This window comes from Physeter macrocephalus, chromosome 20 (genome assembly GCF_002837175.3).
Source record: "Physeter macrocephalus isolate SW-GA chromosome 20, ASM283717v5, whole genome shotgun sequence".
Classification (NCBI taxonomy): domain Eukaryota; kingdom Metazoa; phylum Chordata; class Mammalia; order Artiodactyla; family Physeteridae; genus Physeter; species Physeter macrocephalus.
The window spans coordinates 42913727-42936979 of NC_041233.1; the positions used below are offsets into that span (position 1 = coordinate 42913727).

Here is a 23253-nt window from a genome sequence, read left to right on the forward strand (position 1 = left end):
TTGTATATCCTTGCCTCCTTTGTCATAGATTAGTTGACCATAGGTGTGTGGGTTTATCTCTGGGCTTTCTATCCTGTTCCATTGATCTATATTTCTGTTTTTGTGCCAGTACCATATTGTCTTGATTATCTACATGAATTTATTTTTAAAAATTTATTCAGAGGAAATGATTTTCAATATTAATTATCTAGCTTTCATGATAAAAACAGAGTCAAGATTTTATACACAGGTGCAAAAGCTATATTATGTTAAAGGGAAAATGAAGAACATATGTAATTCCTTTATTATATTTTTCTTTTTGATTTCAATAAATCACTGCAAGATAATAACCACTGAATGTGAATTCAAAAATGTGTACTATTTGGTACTGATTCTATAAGTTTTAAGATAAACTTCAAATAGACATTTGATTTGGTTGAATGTTTGAATAAAACAAATGTTATATTAATAAGTTAATATAAAACCAACATAATGGTCATAGAAACAGTGATTTGGCCCATAATAAACTGTCCATAAATAATCACAGATTCAGAGATAATGTAATGTTGCAATTGTGAGAAAAAGCTGAAGTTCTCAATAATATGCATCTGTTTACAAATTCATCACTCCATTTCATTTGTTGGACCCTATTGGTTTTTAAATATATTACTATTTCTAAAGCATATTTGTAAGGCAGGAATGACATGCAAGAGAGATTCATGAAATTACTTTTTCAGAGAAGGAGGTTAAAGGCTGAATTATAGCCACAGCATGAGTGACTTATAATTTGGAAAGATTATTTTTATGGAAGATGATCTTTAGATCATGCAGTATAATTGAGAAGAGCCTGAAAATAAGTGCAGGGGCAGAAGAAGACAGTAACTAATCATTTTAAAATAGGTGTATTTTCCAGGACAACATAAGTTAGAGTTCAGGAATTTACAATGTCTTGTATAGATGACCATGGAAGCATGGTCAATAGATATTATTGATTATCAATAGATAATCTTCAAAGGATCATGGAGTATGATCAGAGTGCCAAAAGATATTATGGCCACTGTTGCAGTTAAATCAGCATTGTTCCATGAAGTACTACACAGTAGCTTTATAGACCTTGATAAGTTAGAAAACGGGAAATGAATCTTTACCTATGCAAAATCAAATACTCAATTTTATTTGTTCACTGTTGAGAAACTGGATCAGGAGTGTATTAGTCAACAGAACTGAGAGATACATAGATGATAGATAGATAGATAGGCTGATTGATTTAGGGATATAGCAAGGGAGATTAATTATAAGGAATTGACTCACAAGATTATGGAGGCTGAGTGGTTCTAAGATTAGCAGTTGTTAAGCTGAAGACCCAGCTGGTATAGTTCTAGTCCAAGACCAAAGTCTGAGAAACAGGAGAATTGATTGTCTAAATTCCAATCTGAGTCCAAGTCTGAAGGCAAGAGAAGGCAGATGTCCTAACTTGAAGACAGTCAGGAACAGAGAGTGAATTCTTCCTTACTAGCTTTTTGTCCTATTCAGGTCTTCAGTGGATTAGATGAGGCCCACCCATGTTTGGGAGGGCAATCTGCTTTACTCAGTCTACCAATTCAAATGTTAATCTCATCCAGAAACACCCTCACAGACACACCTAGAATAATATTTAACTGAATATCTGGGCACCTCATGGCCCAGTCAAGTTGATGCATAAAATTAACAATTACAAGGAAGATGGATTCATGCTACAAAAATATAGGAGAAAATCATTTGTGTTTGTTCTTAAGAGAATAATTGGTGTGAAATGGCTGTCTAGTACACAGATTACAATATTTGTAACTGAAAAATAAACATGTATTAGTCCAATATAGACTTATACATAATCTTGCTCCACTAAAGACAATGTTTCTGTTTTGATAATGTCTATGAGTAGAAATAGAGCACCCACTACCATTGTTAGTGTTCTGTCATTAAATGATTATTATATGTAAATCATCATATAGTGAATTCTAGTTCAGCTTATTTAATGTCCATGACCCTTCAGAAGTTCTATCCTTTTTAGAGGGGAGGGGAAAACTAAACACTTGGATTCTTGATGAAGTATGTAAGAAAGTAATATCACACCAATTGCATTTTAAATTATTCCTTTGGGGTGCCTTTTTTGTGAGAAGATTTTCAAAACTGGATAATATCAGCATTTGTATCAATTATTTCCCGGTTCAAGTGGTGTTATTTTAGTTGTGCTTATTATAAAAAATATTTTTTTCTTCTGGACTCTTGTACATTTTCTCTTTAATCATTAAAGCCACTGAAGTCTATCGGAAGGCATTGGTTTAAAATATGTGTAAAAAACTATTTTAGATATTCAGAAATTATACATTTTAGCATTTTATTTCTACCAAAATGTCAATTTTCATGTAAATATATTTCATGAGACTCCAATAAATATATAATAGATATAAATGTCAGGAGATTATTGTTACCTATCAATACAAGGACATTGATGCCAGTGGCATTATCCTGTTACTAAATATGTACATTTAACACAATATTATGATTTATGGAGTGCTTTCCAAGATTCATCCTTCTCAATATTTTCTTCAAAATGAACAACATACCATTTCTTTGCTGAATATAAAGCTGGCCTAGAGTGACATCAACATTATGGTAGTGTAAGATGTCCCTTCTTTAAGTCCCCACTTTGAACAAATAAAAATTAGCATCTATCTATGAAGAAAAGTACCTCTGCTGTAGTTGTGGGATCCAACACCATTATGCAAAGAGACCTGGAAGTAGTTCCGCCCACCTGTGCATTGGGTAATAGGCAGAGAGACCTTGGTTTGGAATTTGAACTAGCAGAAGCCATTGAACTGGCTGAGCAGTGAACTGGCCCCAACTCCTCTGGGTCATGGTCTGGGGAAACCTGGGTAATATTGACTTGGGCAGACACCTATGGATGAAAGAGACTTTGTAAAAGTCTATTCCTCTCGAGGAGAGATTCCAGCCCTCTTTTGGAGCAACATGTGCGGGGCAGGTGTATTCATACAAGGTTGAAGAAAACCCAAGATGTAAGCGGGACCAAGAAAAATATCTGCAACTCAATGACAATTACAAAAGATTTGAGGAGGTATCTGCTACATCAAATGCGAAAGCAGCCAATGCAAATCTCCAAGAAATATAAAGAATCAAAGAAACATGTCATCGCCAAAAGATAACAATTATCCTACAGTAATCAAACTCCAAAACATGGAACTTGGTGATTTACCTGATAAAGAATTCAAAATAACTGTTTTGAGAAAACTAAATGAGCTACAAGAAAGCACAGAAAGACAATTCAGTGAAATTAGGAAAACAAGACATGAACAAAATGAGAAATTTAACAAACAGATAGAAATCATAAAAAAAAGAACCAAACAAATTCTGGAGCTGAATAATTCAGTTAATAAAATGAAAAGTGCAATATAGAGCATCTACAGTAGAATAGACCAAACATATTAAATAAAGTGTTTTTAAACAGAAACAACCGTAAAACAAGGTTATGTATTGATTTGTTGATGAAAATGTTGTAACCAGAGGCTTGCAGGAACTTAATCCTGTATTCCCCTCTGCAATGTAATAACCTTGAATTCCCCCTAGGAGCATTGGTTCAGTATTTGTTAATTCAGTGTTCATGGTGTCTTTATAGTACAGAACTACCATGGATGATGAGAATCAACTATATTTATATGAAACTGTGAATACAATACTTCTGTGGGGAAATATTGCAAGTAAGATTAGTAAGGAAAATTTTCTCTTTTTTTAGTTTGGCTCAAGCAGCTGTGGCTCACAGGATAATCAATTAACTGAGAACTGCTCACCTTTTACATTCAAATTTCTCTTATGCATCTTCTTGAAATATTGAATTTTCTGGCTTTATTTGCTTTAACTTATGTGTGCATTTATGCATTTTACTGTATTTTCCCAGTAGTTGTATAAAATCATTTGTGGAAAAAGACATGAACTAAATAAGTAAGTGACACCCTCAGGCAGGTGCCCAAGCTGATAATCATCCCATGAATAGAATACCCTTCAGAAAACCAAATTTTTATTTCTGAGACTCATTGAAATGTTAAAGGGCACAGAACACGACCATCTGTATGGCAGATGTGCCCTGAAAACTGTAAATAATAATGGATAGGGCAACACAGGTAGAACAAACAACGTGACTGTCCTGTGGAGATTTTCAACCTCCACATAATATTTAGAAATTCAGAAAGCACTAGGGTGCCATGTCTCTGTAATAAGAATAAGTAACAGTGATATGTGTGTATTTATATATGTGATATGTGTACATACATAGATATGTACATATTTTTGTTGTGTACATAGATATGTACATATTTTTGTTGGGTATATATAAATATGTATATATATATATATAAAGAAAATGAAATAAGTTGCTGAAATCTTTGTTAAAACCATTTTGCATGCTCTCTCTTTTGCTTGTTTGCATCTGGTATAGGCCATTTCATTGTACCCATTTTACTCTTGCCAGACCTTCCATATTAAAACAAAATGCCTTAACCCTCTTTTTTCTTAGCTATTTCTCTTATATTAGCTTCAAAGATTCCAAACGCTAGCCTATATCTGAACAGGTCCACCATGCGCGTGGTAGATAATGAATAAATGTGTGTAGCTCAATTATGGATCCATTTTAACATTGCATTTTACATGTGTACGTCTGTGTGTAGATGTTTACTTATTCCAGTAGTGACAATGAACAATCTGTGCTAAGATGTTTGGCCTAAATGTACAACATTTGTACATATGGAAGGGAGCAAAACTCACTATAAAATGCTGAACTAATAACTTGATATACTACTTGAGTCCTTTGCTGTCAACAGCTAAATACCACATTTTTAAAGTAGGGGCAGAAGTCTATTTTCAAAAATTTCAAACACCTATTGTTCAAGTTTTTTGGTTTGTTTCCTTTTGTGTTTTGCTTGGTTTTAATTTTTTAATTCAACTCTGTGGCACAGTTATTTACTTTGGCAACAAAGTCTTTAAATACTTTAAGTTTGTTTTATTAGATATCTGGAAACAACTTGTTGCCATTCAATTTTAAATTTTCATAATTTAAAAACCAAGGCACAACTACATAGGAGTGGGTGAATTTTTATAAGAGAGAATGATGTCTTTGGGGGCAGGGATTATATTAAAAAATATTAAAATGTTGGCTTGGAAGCCTTTTTGTTAACTAACATTTCCAAAGGTGTGCCCGTGTTCGTATATATGCTATTAAAACCACCTCCTCTCATTTTATCCTCAGTTCTCTTTGAGCTGCAGAAAGTCAGATTGCCTTTAAAAGCTGCCTGCCAGGAGAGCTGACTTTGTAGTCACGGTTCCCCAAAGCATGGGCTCCCCAAAGCACAGTTTTAAAATCACTTCTTTAATCATAATTGTATTATTTTTCTAAATCAGAGGTTGCAAACTCCTGTGGTTGCTGTGCCAAAGGATGTATGAGGGTGGGCATTAAATTCATAGTTTAATTCTCTAAAATCTGTTGCTGACTTTAGAACCAAGAGATTTCTTATAAAATTAGAACATTAGAAGATGTAGTAACATTGGCTCCATATTTCATTATGGCAAGAATTTGCTGAGTCTGAGTAGCAGCTACCATTTTAGAGGGGGAAGTGTTCCCCAGTTGCCACCATTCCCATGAGACTTGCTTCACTCTTTTACATTGCGTGATATCCCTGCAGATATCTAGGTCTGTAGCCCCTGAAAATAGAAGTAAATGAGATAACTCCTTTTTCTCTCTGAAACTATTTCTCCATGAAGAAATCCCATTTAAAACCTAACAAAACATATCTCAGAATAAAATTTAAAAGTCTGTGTTCTGTAGAGGCACAAAGCTTATGTTTATTGATTAAATTCATTTATTTATTGTGACAGTGTGATGATTAAGGAAGTATAAAATATAAGAGTAACGAAAAGGGTGCCATGTTCTGACGTGGGGTAGGGAAATTCTGTCAGGAATGGTTTAGAAGAAGGCAATACTTAATTAAGTTGAAATGTAACTAATGAGAAGGATCCCAGCTAAAGCATGAAGATGGGACTCTGGATGTAGGAATACAAAGACCTACAAGTAAGAGAAAACAACAGTGATTCTCTGTTGGAGATCAATAAGAAATAAAGTTAGATGCTCAGGCCAAATGTGAAATCATGGTCTTATATGCCATTTTATGTTCTGTTGTTGTTTTAATCCAAAATGAAAAGATATTACCATCTCTCCAATTCTGTCACACGATGGCTTTCTACTTAACCGATACTACAAGCACTAAAGAAAATCCCAGTTTTCTCTCTCCTCTGATAGAAAGGGAATCCATTGTCTCCCACCTCTCTTCCTTAAATTTGCCACTTGCATGTAATTACCAACTGGATTTCATTGATCTCTCTGAAATGGTTTTTGATTTTAAAATAAAGTAACTAATTCCTTCTTACAGTTTAAATCCTAGTTTGTAGATAACTTAATGCATCAAGGTTTTTTAAGGAGGAACAGCAGATGCATTTCTCCATAGGAGCTAAGATGCTAATGATCATAAACTGGTGCAAATGCAGTTCACATTGAATCAGGGCCTTCTGTTTCTTTATCCAAAGCAAGGAACGTGACGTTGGAAATTTCAGACTTTATAGGAACGCATGTGTTTGCAAGTGTTCTTTTGAAATGCTTCAGATCTCTGGTTGTGGGCAGCTGCCTACTTTTTTCCTTTGTGTAATAAATGTCTGGTTTTTGTGCCAGAACACTTCTGGTGTGCTGTTGATCAAATGAGAATTGACAGTTTTTCTTTTGTTTTTTTTTTCAGCTCACTCCAGTTGGCACCACAGTATTTACAGGATTTTCAGGAGACAATGGAGCTACAGACATAGATGATGGCCCAAATGGACAGATAGAATATGTTATTCAATATAATCCAGATGATCCGGTATGTAAATATCTACTTGCAATGTGAGTTCACTATAAGGAATAAAATTAATATTTACTTCAGCTGATACTTATTATATTTCTCTATTGCTCAGCTCCTGGAACCACATTAGTAATTATACTATTATTAATAACTATCTCAAAATTACATTAAAAAATATTTGTGCTATACTTATAAAAGCTAGTTTTTGGTGAGTTTTATAGGTAAGTTTAAAATGTATTCATAGGTATAATATGTCATTTTTATTAAATTTCCATTATGTTAGTGGACTCCTAAGCATTCTAAGTAAATCATTGGACATGATATTACCAATGTGATGCATATGCTTTATGGAACTTGCAAATTAATACCACCACTGCCCCTTCTCCACCAATGAAACCTGAGGTAGAGAAGAGGGCAAAGCCTCTAGCAATAGGTTTTTCAGTTTTTGGTTTTTTTGCATTAGATAGTGGGGCTTCTACATTGTGCCTTAGGCTGTGAAATTATTTTTCCCAATGATATAGTATATGTAACACAAATAAAATAAGAATTGTTTTCTTGAAGCTAGAGCTGGAAGTCCTGCCTGCCATCTTTCCCTTCCTCTTTTCCTGGAGGCAGCCTCTCAGAACACCAAGGGGTCCCCAAAGCATAGTTTTAAAATCACTTAAGTGACTTTTTAAATTAATGCTTCTCCTTTAGGTTTAATATTAGGAATATAAAAGTGGTGAAGTTAACATTGTATCTTTGTTTTTAAATTATATATTTCTTATATAAGCTTTAAACTATCAAAAAAAACCTGTTGAACTTGCAGAGACTAAGAGCTCTCAATAAGATCTACCTCACAAATTGATTGTGAGAAATAAGTGAATTGTGAATGCATTTCCTCATCTTATTCTCACAAATCGATTAGTTAGTAGTAGTATCTCTATCACAAAGGAGTGAACACAGGTTCATAGGTGACATGACTTGCCTGGTAACACACACCCACCTCTAAGTTGGAGAGTCAGGACTCGATTTCAGAGTAATATGTGCTCCACTCTTACTCTGTTGTGCTCTAAGAAAATAGTCACAGCTCTTGAGTTAAAATTATCAAAAAAAATTAAAAAACAAAACAAAAGGCCCATGGGTATAGCAGGGTCAAGGGAATATTTGGCGGGATTTTGTTTTTGTTTTTCCCCTAAAATGTATGCCTCCACATGTTTATAGACAGAGGCAATGAAACCAAGAGATGGCGAGATGATGAGAATGTGACAGAAAAGGACAATAAGTATGAGGGGTTACACAGAAGTTGAATGGAAAAGATCAAAGAAACAGCAGAAGGGAAAAGGGCAAGAGAAACATTTTTTTTTAAGTAGAAATAGGCAGCTGACTATACAGAATATTTCTAAACCATTTATTTTCTTTACTATTTAGATTTTTAAAATAATTAATTGTATGTGTGTGTCATGTTTCTAGCTTACATTTTATGAAGGTCATTTCCTCATCTTTACTCCTCAAGCTGTAAAAATGAAACTCCAAGAAAGTATAGAATGACCAGGCCATGTATTTTAGGGAAATATTTATTACATTGAATTAAAAAAAAAAAAACAACAAAAAACCTACCCGAGGATTAGATATAGTGGGAGAAAGAAATGTATTACTTGGAATGTATCTTTTAGAAGTTTTGTGAGGCTGAAATTCCTTGTTAGCTATGCAGTAATTCCTTCTGAATGCTTCCCCCTTTCAGGGATTTCTGGGCTTGCATAAAATATAATATGTACCTTTTACTACCTACAGATTGAATAAACCAATCATTCACATGCAGTTTCCAAATTGCAAAAAAAGAAAAAAAATGTACTTTAGCAAGCTAGCGCTAAGAAATTCTTTGGGCATGGTTCTGATTCAATGAGGTAAAAGAATAAGACATCATGATGGCACTTAAGTTAGGGTATATTGGAAGAGAAAGCATTAACCAAGTCACATCCTTACAGAGAGAATCCATCTTTAATCATCATAGAGAGTTCATGCAAACCTCAATGCCAGTTTCTTCTCAAAATCTCTTAGAAAGAGCTATCTGATGATTTTTATATTCTTAAATTGTTAAATCTTTAGAAATTCTGCTTATAATTAATAGCATAATATTATCCTGCTTATTTCTTAGAGTTAAAAAAATTTATACGTATTACAAATATATGTAACCTGAAAATGTGGCCCCCTCTGGCTTTTACAACCACAATTAAAAATTTTTTAAAAATTAGTCTCACACTGTATGGTAAATAGTAAAAGGTGTAGATTGGTCTGTTCTACTTAAAAATCTCAGGGTATTTTTTTTTTTCCCAGGGTGTTTTTTGTTTTGTTTGTTTTCCATCTGATGCTACGTTATTCATTAGCAGAAATCACAAATTAGTGACCTGGAGTTTCATTCAACTCACAAAATTTTGTTTGGCCACAAATTATTTTAAATAATTTCTGAGCCAAAATCTAAAAATCATGAAATTTCACATTCAAATTTAGTTTTCTCTTCTCTCTTAAGAAATAGATGTATGACAACCCTGGTCCTGATTTCCAATAAGACAGCATCAGCTAGAGTTGAATTAATGTTTTCCCATTAAGCAAACTTCTATCACTCAGACAATATATGTATATCCATTTTTACCCTCATCACTTAACTCATTTACATTATCCAAGTCATCCTTGTAGAAATTTACAAATGTAACTTCTGCCTTACTGTAATACAAAGTATGTTTTAATTAATTCTTCCCATCACTTTAAACACTGGTCTCTGGTGTTTCTGATAAGAGAAGACAGTGGAAATTTGAATTATGGCTCCAGTATGTAATGTGCCATTTTTCTTTGACTGTTTTCAGGATTTTTATTTTAATTTTGAGTGCTTGGCAATTTGACCATGGGAGCATGCCAATGTATAGTTTTCTTTGTAATTGTCTTTTTTTAGGGGTTTTGCTGAACTTTAATCTCTGAATTTGTCTTTCACCAGTTAAAGAAATTATCAGACACTATTGTTTAATATTTTCATGCCATTTCCCTGACTCTTCTCCCTCTGAGACTCCAATTATAGGCATATTAGGCATTTAAATACTGTTCCACAGGTACAGGCTCTGCTTATATATTTTCAACATATTTTAATCACTTGGTTGCAAGCTGGGTGTTTACTATTGATCTATATTCAAAGTTACAGTGTTCTCTGCCATCCCCATTCTATTCTTAAAACTATCCAATGTATCCAATTGTCTTTTTTTATTTATTATTTTTTAAATTTCAGATAGTATAATCTTCAGGTCTAAATTTTCCATATTTTTATAGTTTTTATAGTTTGTAATTTTTGGTGAGTTTCCCATCTTTTCATTTATAGTGAGCATATTGTTTTTATGCCTCTAAACATAGGCATTGTTATAATAGCTGCTTTAAAAATCCTTGTCTGCCTGTCTAACTTTGGTCTTCCATTGATTTTCTCTCTTCTTGAAAAGGGATCACATTTTCTTGTTCATTATATGTCAAATTGTTCTTGTCTCTATCCTGGATACTGTGAATGTTGTATTGTGGAGAGACTCTTGATTCTATTATACTACTCTGAGGAGATTTGTTTGTTTTTAATTTTAGCAGAGAACTTGGTTGCATTCAAACTGAAAACTCTTTCTTTTGGGTGCAGTTCAATTTTCAATTCAGTATATATATTTTTTCTTAGTTGATCTGCTTGTAGTCGACCCCATACATGTGTGGTTTCAAGATCAACTAGCGATCTGGACATAACTTATACATGAAATTTTGTTCCTTCCCTTTCTGGCTCTCTCCTTTATAATATCCATCCCCCCTCAGTTTCTGTCAGCTTTGGTTGTCCCAGAATCTATCCCTTTAGGTCAGAAAGACTTCAGGCTTTCTATCAGAGTTTTAACTGCGCTCTTGAGGTGCTAAATCAGCCTTCCCTCAGGCCAACTACCATAAAACAGGAAACTCGGGGCTTCCCTGGTGGCGCAGTGGTTGAGAGTCCGCCTGCCGATGCAGGGGACACGGGTTTGTGCCCCGGTCCGGGAAGATCCCACATGCCGCGGAGCGGCTGGGCCCGTGAGCCATGGCCGCTGAGCCTGCGCGTCTGGAGCCTGTGGTCCGCAATGGGAGAGGCCACAACAGTGAGAGGCCCGCGTACCGCAAAGAAAAAATAAAAAAACGGAAACTCACCCATGTTGTCTTTTCTTTCGAGTGTCTAATCTCCTCCAGAATATGCCTGCTTTTCTTATCTCTCCAGGGATGCAGGGATGTCAGGTATTTTTGTTTGTTTGTTTTGTATTTTGTCCAGAGTTCACAGGTGTTATTTGTGGGAGGATTTAGTCCAGTGGGTCTTAGTCAGCCATATAGAAACAGAACACTTTATACCCAATGAGTTTCTTTCTTCAATATACCTTTAGAAGACTAGTACTCTTACTCATTTTTGCTTCTGAACCACATTTAGGGCTTTCCTAAATATTAGGCAATAGCAACAATGATAGAAGTATTTCAAAGTTTTAACAGCAAAAAAAGAACATACATTTATTTATTCCATGATTGTGGATCTACAGTGATAAATTGTCAACTAGTTTGCCACCAGCACTATTTTGTAACCAGAAACGCTGACATTTCAAATCAACTTCAGGATGGTTTCATTTATCTCTCTCCATTAAAAAAGAGGATAACTCTTTCCAACAAAAGAACATAAGTGAGGATACCCTCATATTAATGTGTTCCTAAATATCAGAGAAGTAAAAATATAATATCACTTAAAATTATTGACTCATCAAATATAGTAGTTACCAATTACCAGTACTATATGTCACCACCAATCCTTTAGACAAGGCTTGGTAATTAGCATAATGTATTAGTCATCTACTGTTGGATGACAAACTTAGTGGTTTAAAACAACACACTTTCATTTTGTTCAGTTTCTGTGGCTTAAGAGTCTGGACACAGGTAAGCTGAACTGCTTAGGTTCTCATGTGGTTACAATTTACATGTTGCCCAGATTCGTTCTCATTGGAGGTTTGAGTAGGGAAGAATCCCCTACCAAGTAAACTCAGACTGCTGTTAGAATTAATTCCTTTATTGTTGTAGGACAGAGGGCCTTGGCCTCTTGCTATATGTTGGCTGGAGGCTGCTCTCAACTCTTAGAAACCACGCTTAGCTCCTTGACTGCTTACTTCCTTAAATCTGCAAGGAGAGTATCTAGAGCTAGTCTGCAAGATGGAGTCTTATATGACATAAGGCAATCACAAGAGTGACAGTTTATCACCTGTGCCATATCCTATTGGTTAGAAGCAAGTCAGAGGTCTTTCCCACGCTCAAGGGGAGGGGATTACACAAAGGTATAAGTTGCTTATCAGCAAGTGGGGATAGAGAGGGCTCCCTTAAGAATCTGTCATACCTACTATAATGTTCAGCATTATTATCATCATTTCGAATGTCGTATAAACTGATCTACTTTGGAAAAGCACTTTTGAGTCTTTTTGTTTGTGGAAAAAAAATAGAGGAAATGAAGATTCTATTCTGGTTTTAATAGAGAATAAATTTAAAATAATCATTTGCATTATTAGGATCTTTTTTACCATATCTGTATTTCCTTTATGATGTAGATGAACAGTTATACTAGGAGATGTGGAATAAATAAGAATCAGACATTTTTACTATCCAAAATAAAATTTTAAAAATTAAATTGCCAAATGTTGTAAACTCTTCACTGAAACAAAGCACTTTTATTTAACCTATTAACAAAATCAGAAGAGTTTAAATTGTACTTTTTTTGCCATTGTTTTTATTGAATTTTATCTAGAATAAAGAAAGAAGAAGTTTGGGGATGAAGAACTGCTTAAATGATTAACCAAATTTAAAGCGAAAGCATTTGTGTTATTTTCCAAAACTTTCTGGCTCTTCCTCTTTTTGGAGACATGCCAGAAGTGAACTTTTTTGGGTTGGAGAAAATTACTTGCTCTGGCTAATGAGATATGGGCCCAAAGAATCAAATGCAAGTCACCATTTCCCCTCTCACTGCTGCAGTGATTGGAGAAAAACACGTTGAGGTGAAACATGCATTAGCCTGAGTCCCTGAATGAAAACATAAACAGAGCCCACTTGCTGACATGTATTAGTGTAGATATGTAGAATGTGTAAGAAATAAAAAATTCTTATGTTAAAAAATTATATTAATTTTGGGGTTTTATTCTTGCATCATAACCTATCCTTTCTTGTCTGATATTTTCAGATGAAAATAATTTAGTAAATATCTCATTATTAGCGTCCGCTAGAGAGCGAACTAAGAGGATTTGTACTATGCTCATCACAGTTACTGTAAAATACTATTTTTTTGTGCCTTCATGGTAATAAAAAATAAGACCATCTATAATACCCTGAACTAATTATATTTTAAAACATGAAAAGAAAAGAAAGGAAAAAGAAAGATTCAGGAACAAAAGAGGAGAATAATTTGTCACATATTGTGTGGAATTTTTCGTTTTGGGGAGTTTATCTTATTTGGAAAAAGGAAATTATTAATATAATAGGTATCATTTGGATATCTTATTTTTTTTAATTTATTTAACACCTTTATTGGAGTATAAATGCTTTACAATGTTGTGTTAGTTTCTGCTTTATAACAAAGTGAATCAGTTATACATATACATATATCCCCATATCTCGTCCCTCTTGTGTCTCCCTCCCTCCCTTCCCATCCCACCCCTCTAGGTGGTCACAAAGCATGAGCTTTGTGAACACTTTTGTTTAATTAGGTCATTGCCTAAAGTCCTTCTTTGTGTAAAACTTTGAACCCAGGTTGTTTAACTGTGAGTCTATGACATTTTAAATTTACAACATATGTACTTTTGAAGCCAAATAGAAACTTCTAAATACAATTTCCTACAAAATTGGTTAGAAGAAGGTGACATGAACTGCATTGTAATTTTTCCTTTACCCCTAAATGTGCATATACATATTTGTGTGTGTTTATGTGGCAGGGAGGAATGAGTGTGTATGAAGTAAAGAAACAATTATCAGAGTGTTGGTATTCTACTAGGAGCAAACTGATGTTGCCGCTCAAATCATAGTCCCTTTTGAGTAGACAGGGACTACATGATCTTACTTAATCCTCCACTTTTCACTTCAGGTAATTCAGCTTAGGGGAGTCACACCAAACTATGGATGGTTCAGCAGCTAATGGCATGGTGGCCTGATTAATCCGTGACAAGTTTAAGACCAAATAGAGACTGATTAGGACACAGAGTTGGTGCTGTTTATTCAAACTAAGAGATAAAGTCACAGTCCTGTTCAACATGAACAAATGGGGAAAGTCTGAAGAGAGGGAGAGATTAGAGGTGATGAAGGAAGAGAGAGAGGGGAGAGAGAGATTCCAAAAAAATGTAGAAAAACAATAAGAGAACTTAACAGCCTCTGAGAGACTGGGAAATGTTTTCCTTGTTACCTAAGTTCCCACCACTTCCCAGTTGCAGGCCTAATAAAGCTTATTTGTACCTTGGTTCTGTCATTAGATAACCAGGAAATAGATATACATGTGTATGTGTATGTGTGTGTCTGTGTGTGTGCAAGTCTCAAAAATAAATCTCTCTTCTTTTGAACTGAATTTCTAGTCCTTACAGTTGAATGGATAATATCAAAAACAGTATTTGTAAATATAGCATAGGTATGAGAAGCCAAACAGAATCTTTTCTGCTTATTAGAAAAGGATGAATTACCAGAGTTCTCAGTTGAGAACAAATAACGCTAAGTACCTCATATTCCATTTCCAGATCATTTCCAACTGTGGGGCCCAACACCTCCTTACAGGACTAGCAGAGAGCTGTCATTTTATCTACAGTGGTACTAATTCAGCTTCCCACAGGTTAATAAAGAGGGCTGTGGGGGGATGGAATCAACTCTAGAGAAACATGCAATTGTTAGTGTCAACATTCCATCTCCCTCCTTTGCTTAAGTCAGTGTGAGTGTGTGTGTGTGAAGGGTGGGCATTACACATGCCTCCTACACTTTTTCTCATCCTTCCAACAGTGATAAAATCATCTAAACTGCCCTATGCCCTCATTTACTAAATGGAGAATTGCCCCTTGTCTGACAGTTACTGAGACACCAAACTGCCAGGGAGTTGTGAGTGGACCTTTCCTGATGGAGAGCAGATGTTTGGGGCCTGTGGGTATTAAGAGGCTTAGTCATTATTGGAATGACCTGATTAAACTGGGCAGGTGGAGGTCAGCATTTAAATTCTCATCACCCAAAGAAACAAGTGCTAGTTTGTGCTTTACAGAGCAGTGTCCAAAATTAACAGAAAGAGGGTCAGGGCCTTATTTCCAAAAAATGTAGGTTGCTTAAGAAAAAGGATATGACTGTGTTGCTACACCCTTCTCCTTTGTTGATGAACCAAATCTCTAAGGATGAGAGGAGAGGAAAATAAATGGTAGAGGAAGGGAGGGTGCAGACTCTACCTCCCTTTCCACTTCAAACAGTTCTTTGACAAGAGTATAAGACTGAGATACTCTTGATACACTGATACACACGCACACTCACACACACATATATCTGTATCAGAGTTATGGGATCCTTCTGACATATTATTTATTATTAAAGGAATCAGATTGAATTAGAAAAGCACAATTTTAATAATTACTAAAATCGCAAAATAGTAAATGCTCAACATGTTATTACCTTTGAGAGTCTTCACTCAAATTATATTTAAAAGTTCATCCCAATCTAACATCAAGTCAATTTGTTAACCTAACACAACTAGCTCCAAAATAAAGAAAAATGAAATAATTATCCATCTTAAAAATGTATCATAGGAGCTTATTATTGAGTTGAGATCACAGGCAAATGCCAAAACTCTTATATGCTTAACTTGGTCCTTTCTATCTTCTAGTCTAGTGTTTCTCAAAGTAAAACCTAAACTTTCTACACAAGAATCACCCAAGAGTTTTGTTAGAAATATAGACTTCTGAGAATTTCTGGAATTTGGAGGAATAGACTTGGAATCTGCAATCTAAGTGATACATTTCTATGATCCTTATATACTCTAAACTTTGAAAATCATTGTCACATTGCCTTATCATATAATAATTTTAAAATACAACTATATTTTCTTACTAAATTTTGCTCTTTTTTTCCTCCTTAGGTAGAGCTTTAGAAATAGCATTACAGCAGGGCATTTACTTTGAGTTGATCTAATCCAATATTCTTTTTGCTAGAGGAAAAATAAAGAACACCCTATACATTTATCCACATTTTGTTTCTAATTTTTCTCATGATTATTATTCTGTTTTTTCAAGACAGAATGGATACTTTATAAATACGTGTTTCATTAATAAATTAATTTTAACACAAAGGCTTTTCATATGCAATAATTTATAAACAACATTGATCATAAAGCAGATATTCTCCTTATGTTTCTTGGAACATAAGTATTTATGAAACTCCTAGCAAAATTAAAATCTCAGATATCTATAGAAGATGGACTTAGCTAATAAGAATTAGATTTAATTAAAAAATGTTCTTAAGAACAATATAATCCTTAATTACTAACTACAATGCTTGTAATAATTCTACAAATATCCAATGAAAATTATCAACTAAAATAGGATCACAAACATCCATTACGTTACTTGGTTAGAAACATAAATGTAAGTATTTCCACATCATAGACTGAGATCCTTGAGAAATCTGTGAGGGAAAGCAGAAAATACACAAATAACAAATGCTGTTTGGAAAAAATAATGTAACATAAGAGCAAAGATTTAATCCTAAATTGGATGACAAAGAAGATTTTACCGAATAAGATTTGCAGGATTTATAATCCAGAGAAAAGAGGGATAGAATGTTTAGGAAGGAGAAAATTAAAAGCAAATGTCACCTGCAAAGAGTCATGGCATAAATGGAAGAGAGAGGGGACTACATGATGAGGACACATAGGCAGGAGATAATCATGTATCAAAGTGCTTTCAGCTGCAAATAATAGAAAACTGAATTTAAAGTGACTTTGCCAACAAAGTCATGTATTATCTGTTGTTAACAGGTTGTTCAGAGAAGGGGAGGTATCAGGATTTGTTAAGCAACTCAGAGATATCACAGAGCCAGCTTCTTTCCATTTTCTGCACTTCCATTTTCAGCATTTTGTTTACTTCTAGATTAACTGTTTCAATAGTTCCAAAATGGCTGCTGATGGTTCCAGGTTTTACATCCTTATAGAAGCATCTGTAAGCAGAGAAGGGAACACTTTTTTTCTTGTCTCTCTCTCTCTCTTTACAATTAAGAAAAATTCTTCAGATTATTTAGAATTAGATCTCACGTACATTTCCAAAACAATCACTGGCAAGGAGTGTGGATTTTCCATGGTAGGATTAGATTTGTCAAAACTCACCCCACTTAGGGTTATAGCCTCCCCTAAAGCACAAAGCCACCAATTATCTGAACTCATTTGGAGTTCTGACTCCAAGGATGAGGTGGTGTTTTGGTAAGCAACCCACCGTATATGTCATAAACACGCTAGAATTGATATATGTCTCTACAGTTATTGAGTCTTTGAAAGTTAACAACCCTATGACAACACATTGAGTTGTGTTTTACAGTGTATATGGCAATTATTAACTAAAGTATTCCCCATAACTAACTTAGATATTTAGATTAAACAATTTTTACTCTCTCTGGCATAGTTTAGAGTCCCACAGTGTTTCAATAGGCAAAAATTTAGGGAAAATGTCAAACGCCTGTTTTTAATTGTAAATATCTTTTATGGTACATTTTCTATATTTTTGTTTTAAAATGTTACTTTTTAAATGACTGAATCCAAGAAAGACCTGCAAAACCAATTGCATGAACACAGAATAAATCATTAAAAAATATCTATCAATTGTGTACTCTGTGTGTGTGTACAAGAAAGAGAGGGGGTCACGGAAGGAGGGAGAAAAAGATGGAGAGGGAGAGATCACAACTCTAGATATTGAACGTTAATTTGCCCACATTCCCCCAAATGAACTTGAGATAGAAGATTTGAGTCAGCTGTTCTCTCATTAACTCTGCTTCTAAGTAACTCCCCTTGTGTCAGCTGAGTGTATAAACACAGACACACACAGACAGGCACGCACACACTCTTTCTTCCTTCCCTTGCCCTCTTCTTCTGCTTTCCTCCTCTTGCTTTGCCTCTCCCCCTCCCTCTCCCCCACCTCCTCCTTTTTCTGAAGTAAGAGTCTAAGTATTTCATCTGCTGCCCACAATCACATGCACGCCTACCACTACACAAAACAATCAACCAAAAAAAGTTCCAATACTAAAAGTAAAACTGAGTTGTTGTCATAATTTAGATACTATTTTATCAGTCTTCAAAATGGCACTAAAACACAAAAGTGATGTAAGGTCTTTTTAAGGCTGAGAGACAGATCTTATAAATTATATTCCCTTGAGGAATGACTATACTGTCTTACAGTGAGGGCTGCTCATGCCAAAGCAGTATTGCTGGAAGGCACTTTGGAAGTTGCCCTTATAACCTGCATGTTGCCAAGAAGAAACTCAACCTCTGTCAGGATAGGAGACTTAACTAATGAACAGCAGTTTCGAGGCTTGGAAAAACGAACAAAACAAAACAAACAAAAAACAACCTACAGCACATTCTTTTTCACAGAAACACAAAGTTTCAAGTTAATAGTTGTATTTAATACAGTACTTGAAAATACTGAGAATACAGAATGGGCACCAATGTCAAAAAGGGATATTATGTAGAAATCACAAATTGCAATCTTTGAACTCTTTGGTGATTAAAAAAAACTGTGAAAAGATAATATGGTAATAGGAAAGATTTTTCAGATATCTGGGCTTAGAAGTATCCCAGGGCTGTTGATGGGTAACCCTAATAATATATGAAAAACTTACAAGAAGTAAGTTTCCTGGTTATCATTATCAAAAGTCAGACCTATTGATCAGAATGACAAGTTTTTGGAAATAAGAATATTAAATCTGAAGCTCACACTCACATCCTGTTTTCAGATGATGAACATGTTGTCTATAACTTTCAAGGGGACTAAACTGAAATATAAGATGGTCTAATTCATCTTATGTTCAGATGATCTCAAATGTGTATCTTTACCTATTTGCAGACATCCAATGACACCTTTGAAATTCCCCTTATGTTGACCGGAAATGTAGTGTTAAGGAAGAGGCTCAACTATGAAGATAAGACTCGCTACTTTGTCATCATCCAAGCTAATGTGAGTGTTTAATTTCTCTTACTTTCCTCTTCTGAATTTATGAAGTACAGAACTTGCCCAGAATGTATGTGCTTACTGTAATTTGCAGCCTCAACAGGGTAGCCCTGCGCTCAGTATAATTTGTATATTATAGTCTTCTGAATAGGAAATGGGATGGAGTGGGGTAGGATACTCATTGTATTCTTCACTCTTTGGATCACTCATACACTTCAATAATTTGTTTTTAGCTCATACTGAAGTATTTCTCAAAGCATGATCCACTGAATGACTGCAGCAGAATCACCTTGGGAGTGTATAAAAATGCAGATTCCTGGGCACAACCTGAGACCCTCTGAATAAACATTTCAGAAGGTAGAAGTGGAATACCTGCATTTTTTATTAGCTCCCCAGGGGACTTCAAAGTACACTAAAGGTAGAGAACTATTGAATCATTTATTGAATCATTTATCTTTTACTGAGTAGTTGCTCACTACATATAAGCTACTATGATCATAACCCACATATATGGACAGCAGTAACAGAAAACCTGAAAAACAATTGCTTGTATAACATTATTATTATGATTGTCATTATTATTATTTTAATAAAATTCTTAGATTTATGTGGTTCAAGAGTTGATTTGACAGTTCAGGTATATCACCAAAGACTCAGCTTCCTTCTGTCCTTAAAATCCGTCTTTCCCTGAAATTTGGTTGTTTTTCCAATGCCTTATCTCCCATTTGCGGTTGTGATGCTTATGGCTCTGGTGCTAGTGAATACCAGCACCATAAGCATCATGACTGCAATTCAAGTCTGAGTATAAGGGTGGTAAAACTAGGACTTCTTATGTTCATTGATTCTATCTGCTTTTATCTGAGAGGAAGCTCTTTCCCACCCAGCTTCCCCACACAGAACAGGAATATGAGTCAGCATAGCAGACGGTAAAGTTAAGGAAGTCTGTAGGTGGTAAAGGGGAATGAGACAGTCATCTCTGGATGACAAGCAAGGCTTGAGGCTGGGCATATTGGAAAAAAAAGTAATAATTTGTTAGGAAGGAGGAGAATTGGGCTAGCATTTTAATAAAAAAAATCTAACAGGGCTGGCGACAGGTAGCATCTAACATTGAAAAATTCCTATAATAAGTGGCAGGGCCATGTTCTGAAAAGGTAGTTAGACTCTGAAGCCAGCCTGTACCTTTAATAACCCCTAAGCATTGTAATCATATTTTTATAGCTGAACAGAAAGACAGGAGGGAGTGGCAAAAGGAAATATCCTCCATCAGCTGTTCTGAACAAGTTTATATGCAAGAAAGTGTCGCTAAGCGGCCATGTTTTGTCCTTTTTAGAGATATTTCAGCAGAAAGGGCATGCATGTTTACATATATAGTATATGTGTGTGGGTAGATACAGATAGAAATCTAGTTTTTTGAAGACAGATTTCTAGGCTTTCATTCAAAATACTTGTTTTGTTTCTTTTTTTCCAATTCAATGTGGGTTGTCTTAGGGCTCAGTAGCAGAGACTAGAGTAGAAACTGTGGATGTAGGAAAAATAAAATCTCTTAAAGAGGACCCCTCATAATTCCTCAAAAACACGGAACCCCTTTTTTTCCTATGTAAATGAAAATGTGGAGAAAAGGTACAGTTTTCCTTTCTGACTCAGTCTCTAATAAAATTTACAGAAAAGTCAGATTGCTGTGGAATGTATTTGAAAGCTGATTTTTATTGTGCTATTTAAAATGAGTTTTTTTTTTGAAGAAATGTAAAATAAAAGAAATCTTCTGACTTGCCATCTACTTTAAACTATTTATAAAGACATCTGGGACAATTCGAATCCAATTTGCTAGACTACTCATAACTGGGGAAAGACTGATAAGATTTTAGCATTTCAAGGATAAAATTATGAAATAACAGGATATACATGGATCCTCAAAAGGAAGGAATGGAATTGGTGAGAAATTGAATGAAGACTTGAATTTATCTGTAATAGTAATTTTTATATAAATGTAAATTATGCAATACAAAATGTGAATGCTAAATATAGGAAGTTATAAGATTTTTAGTGTTTTTAAAAGTTTTCAGATTATATCCTTTTAAAAGTTATATAATATACCAAAATTAGGATATATCACAATTTATTCAACTATACTTAAGGTTTTTTTGTTTATTTTTGGTTTTTTGGCACAGAACTGATAGCCAATCTCATGATTCTCCTGAGAGGCAGGGAGTATAGTATAGTGGTAAAAGCATGAATTCTAGAACCACATTGCCCAAATTCAAATCCTAGTTCTGCCATTTCCTAGCGTGTGACTTTTGGTATACTCTGTATGTCAGTTTTCTAAGTAGTAAAATGGGGATATTAATGAAATATACCACATAGGGTTCTTGTGAGGATTAGCAAGTTAGCAAACAAAAATGTGCTTAAACTAATGCTTGGAATATATTCTGATATCATTACAGTATTACATAAATCTCTTAAGTACCAGTACTTACTTGTTCATGAATAGATAATTAAAAGGTAAAGTTACTATGAGAAAAATTGTATATATACATATACTTTTCATCTTAGTAGGTAATGCCATATTATCTTCCAAATTGTTGCAGCACATCACATTCCCACAAGTTATAAAGAAAAATGCCTATTTCCTCTACATTTTAGATATATAACTTACTTAAGACAGTGGCTTATTGGAGCTGAAAAGATGGCTCATGCTTGCTTTGAGGGCCAATTTTGGACATCTCTTTCCAACTCCAAGTACAGTGACCTCATTTGTGGCCATGGTGGGAGATATTTACAGTATGGAAAGTGACAAATGCTCCAGGTCATGTTCTTGGGGGCCCTGTGGTGTGGCCATGGCTGCGGCAGCTTGACACGGGATCTCAGGTCCCCGGCCAGGGATTCAACCCTGGCTGCAGCACTGCCCTGGCTTTTGTCCCCTTTGGAAAGGAATTTCAGTAAAGAGACGGAAAATAGTGAAGCAGGTAAAGTGTTTATTAAGAGAGGAATATTGTGGATAGACACATGGGCAGGCTCAGTAAGAGTCACATCTTTGGGAAGTTTAAATCATTTATAAGGGGGCAGGCTTCCAGGTCTTTGTTTTCCTCTGACCAGCCGTCTTGCTTTTACCTCTATCTGATTTGTCTCAGGGCCCTCCCCATGTGCCTTCGCCTGCTTTAGGCAAGATGGATTTCAGTGTGAGGGGCTCTGGGAAGTTAGCAAAACTTACTGTGGTCTGGCACCCCCTCTCCTGAGGAAACTTTCTGTGCAAGTGTAATATGGGAGGTCTCCCTGACCCCAAGAATAAGGAATTTATGACCTCCTTATCTTTTATCCCAGGAAGGCTTAGCCCCTCCTTCCCCTGCCATTAGTGTTATCTTACAGTGTCCACAGGAGACAAAGTCCAGCTATTCATCCTGTTCCTGTTGTTATTTCTATCTCAAAGTATAAACAGGAGGCTAGTTGTAAATGTCTCGCCTGGAACCCATCTATCTCATGCCTCAGTCGGGACTTCTTGTCTCAGTTGGCTGTTAAACATTTACTGCCTCATATATATCAATATCTATACAATTTATATTCTTATATTTATATAGAATAATGATACCCATATATTAAAATATCTTAATTATTATTTTATATTCTTTGTAGTTATTATTATTTTATTGATGGTATGTAAACCAATGTACAATGTAAACTACGTCAATTACAAGCCTAATTATTATCTTGGAGTCATAAGAAGAGCTGAAATATGAGCAATCAATTTGGACTTTAAAGTAGATGGTTTCTAAGAAGCTAGAGGTCTGATGATAAATTACTGAACATTACTCAGAGTTGGCCTGGCTTTGCTTAGAGTACAAAGATTTGATTGATTTGCAAAAGGAATCATTCAAATTTCATGTAATTGTGAGCATGTTATGATTTTTTATCCATGTGAACATGTTATGATTCTTAAATAAATTGGAAGTGTTTTGGGTGACCCACATAAGAAAACTTGTCACTTATTTTCTTTAGAATTTTTGCAACAGTATTACCCACACCGTTATTTTAAAAATATGAATAGCAATGAGGCAATGAAATGCCAGAAAAAAGGAGAAAAAAATCTAGGAAAGGATTTTTCCTTTTTTTTCTAGAAAAAAATTTTTTTCCTAGAAAAAAAT

General features: G+C 34.9%; 1 protein-coding gene across 16 annotated transcripts in view; it reads left to right on the forward strand.

Annotated features, from left to right (window-relative positions):
- The window catches only part of PCDH15 (protocadherin related 15), a 699366-nt gene that overhangs the window by 280832 nt on the left and 395281 nt on the right, over positions 1–23253 (forward strand). For 15 of the 16 annotated variants that reach the window (XM_024121304.2, XM_055081163.1, XM_024121303.2 and 12 more), the window contains 2 exons: positions 6813–6932; positions 19013–19123. In XM_024121304.2, the coding sequence (XP_023977072.1) occupies positions 6813–6932; positions 19013–19123 (231 nt within the window). The remainder of the gene's footprint in view (positions 1–6812; positions 6933–19012; positions 19124–23253) is intronic. The other variant, XM_024121296.1, reaches the window with a different exon arrangement.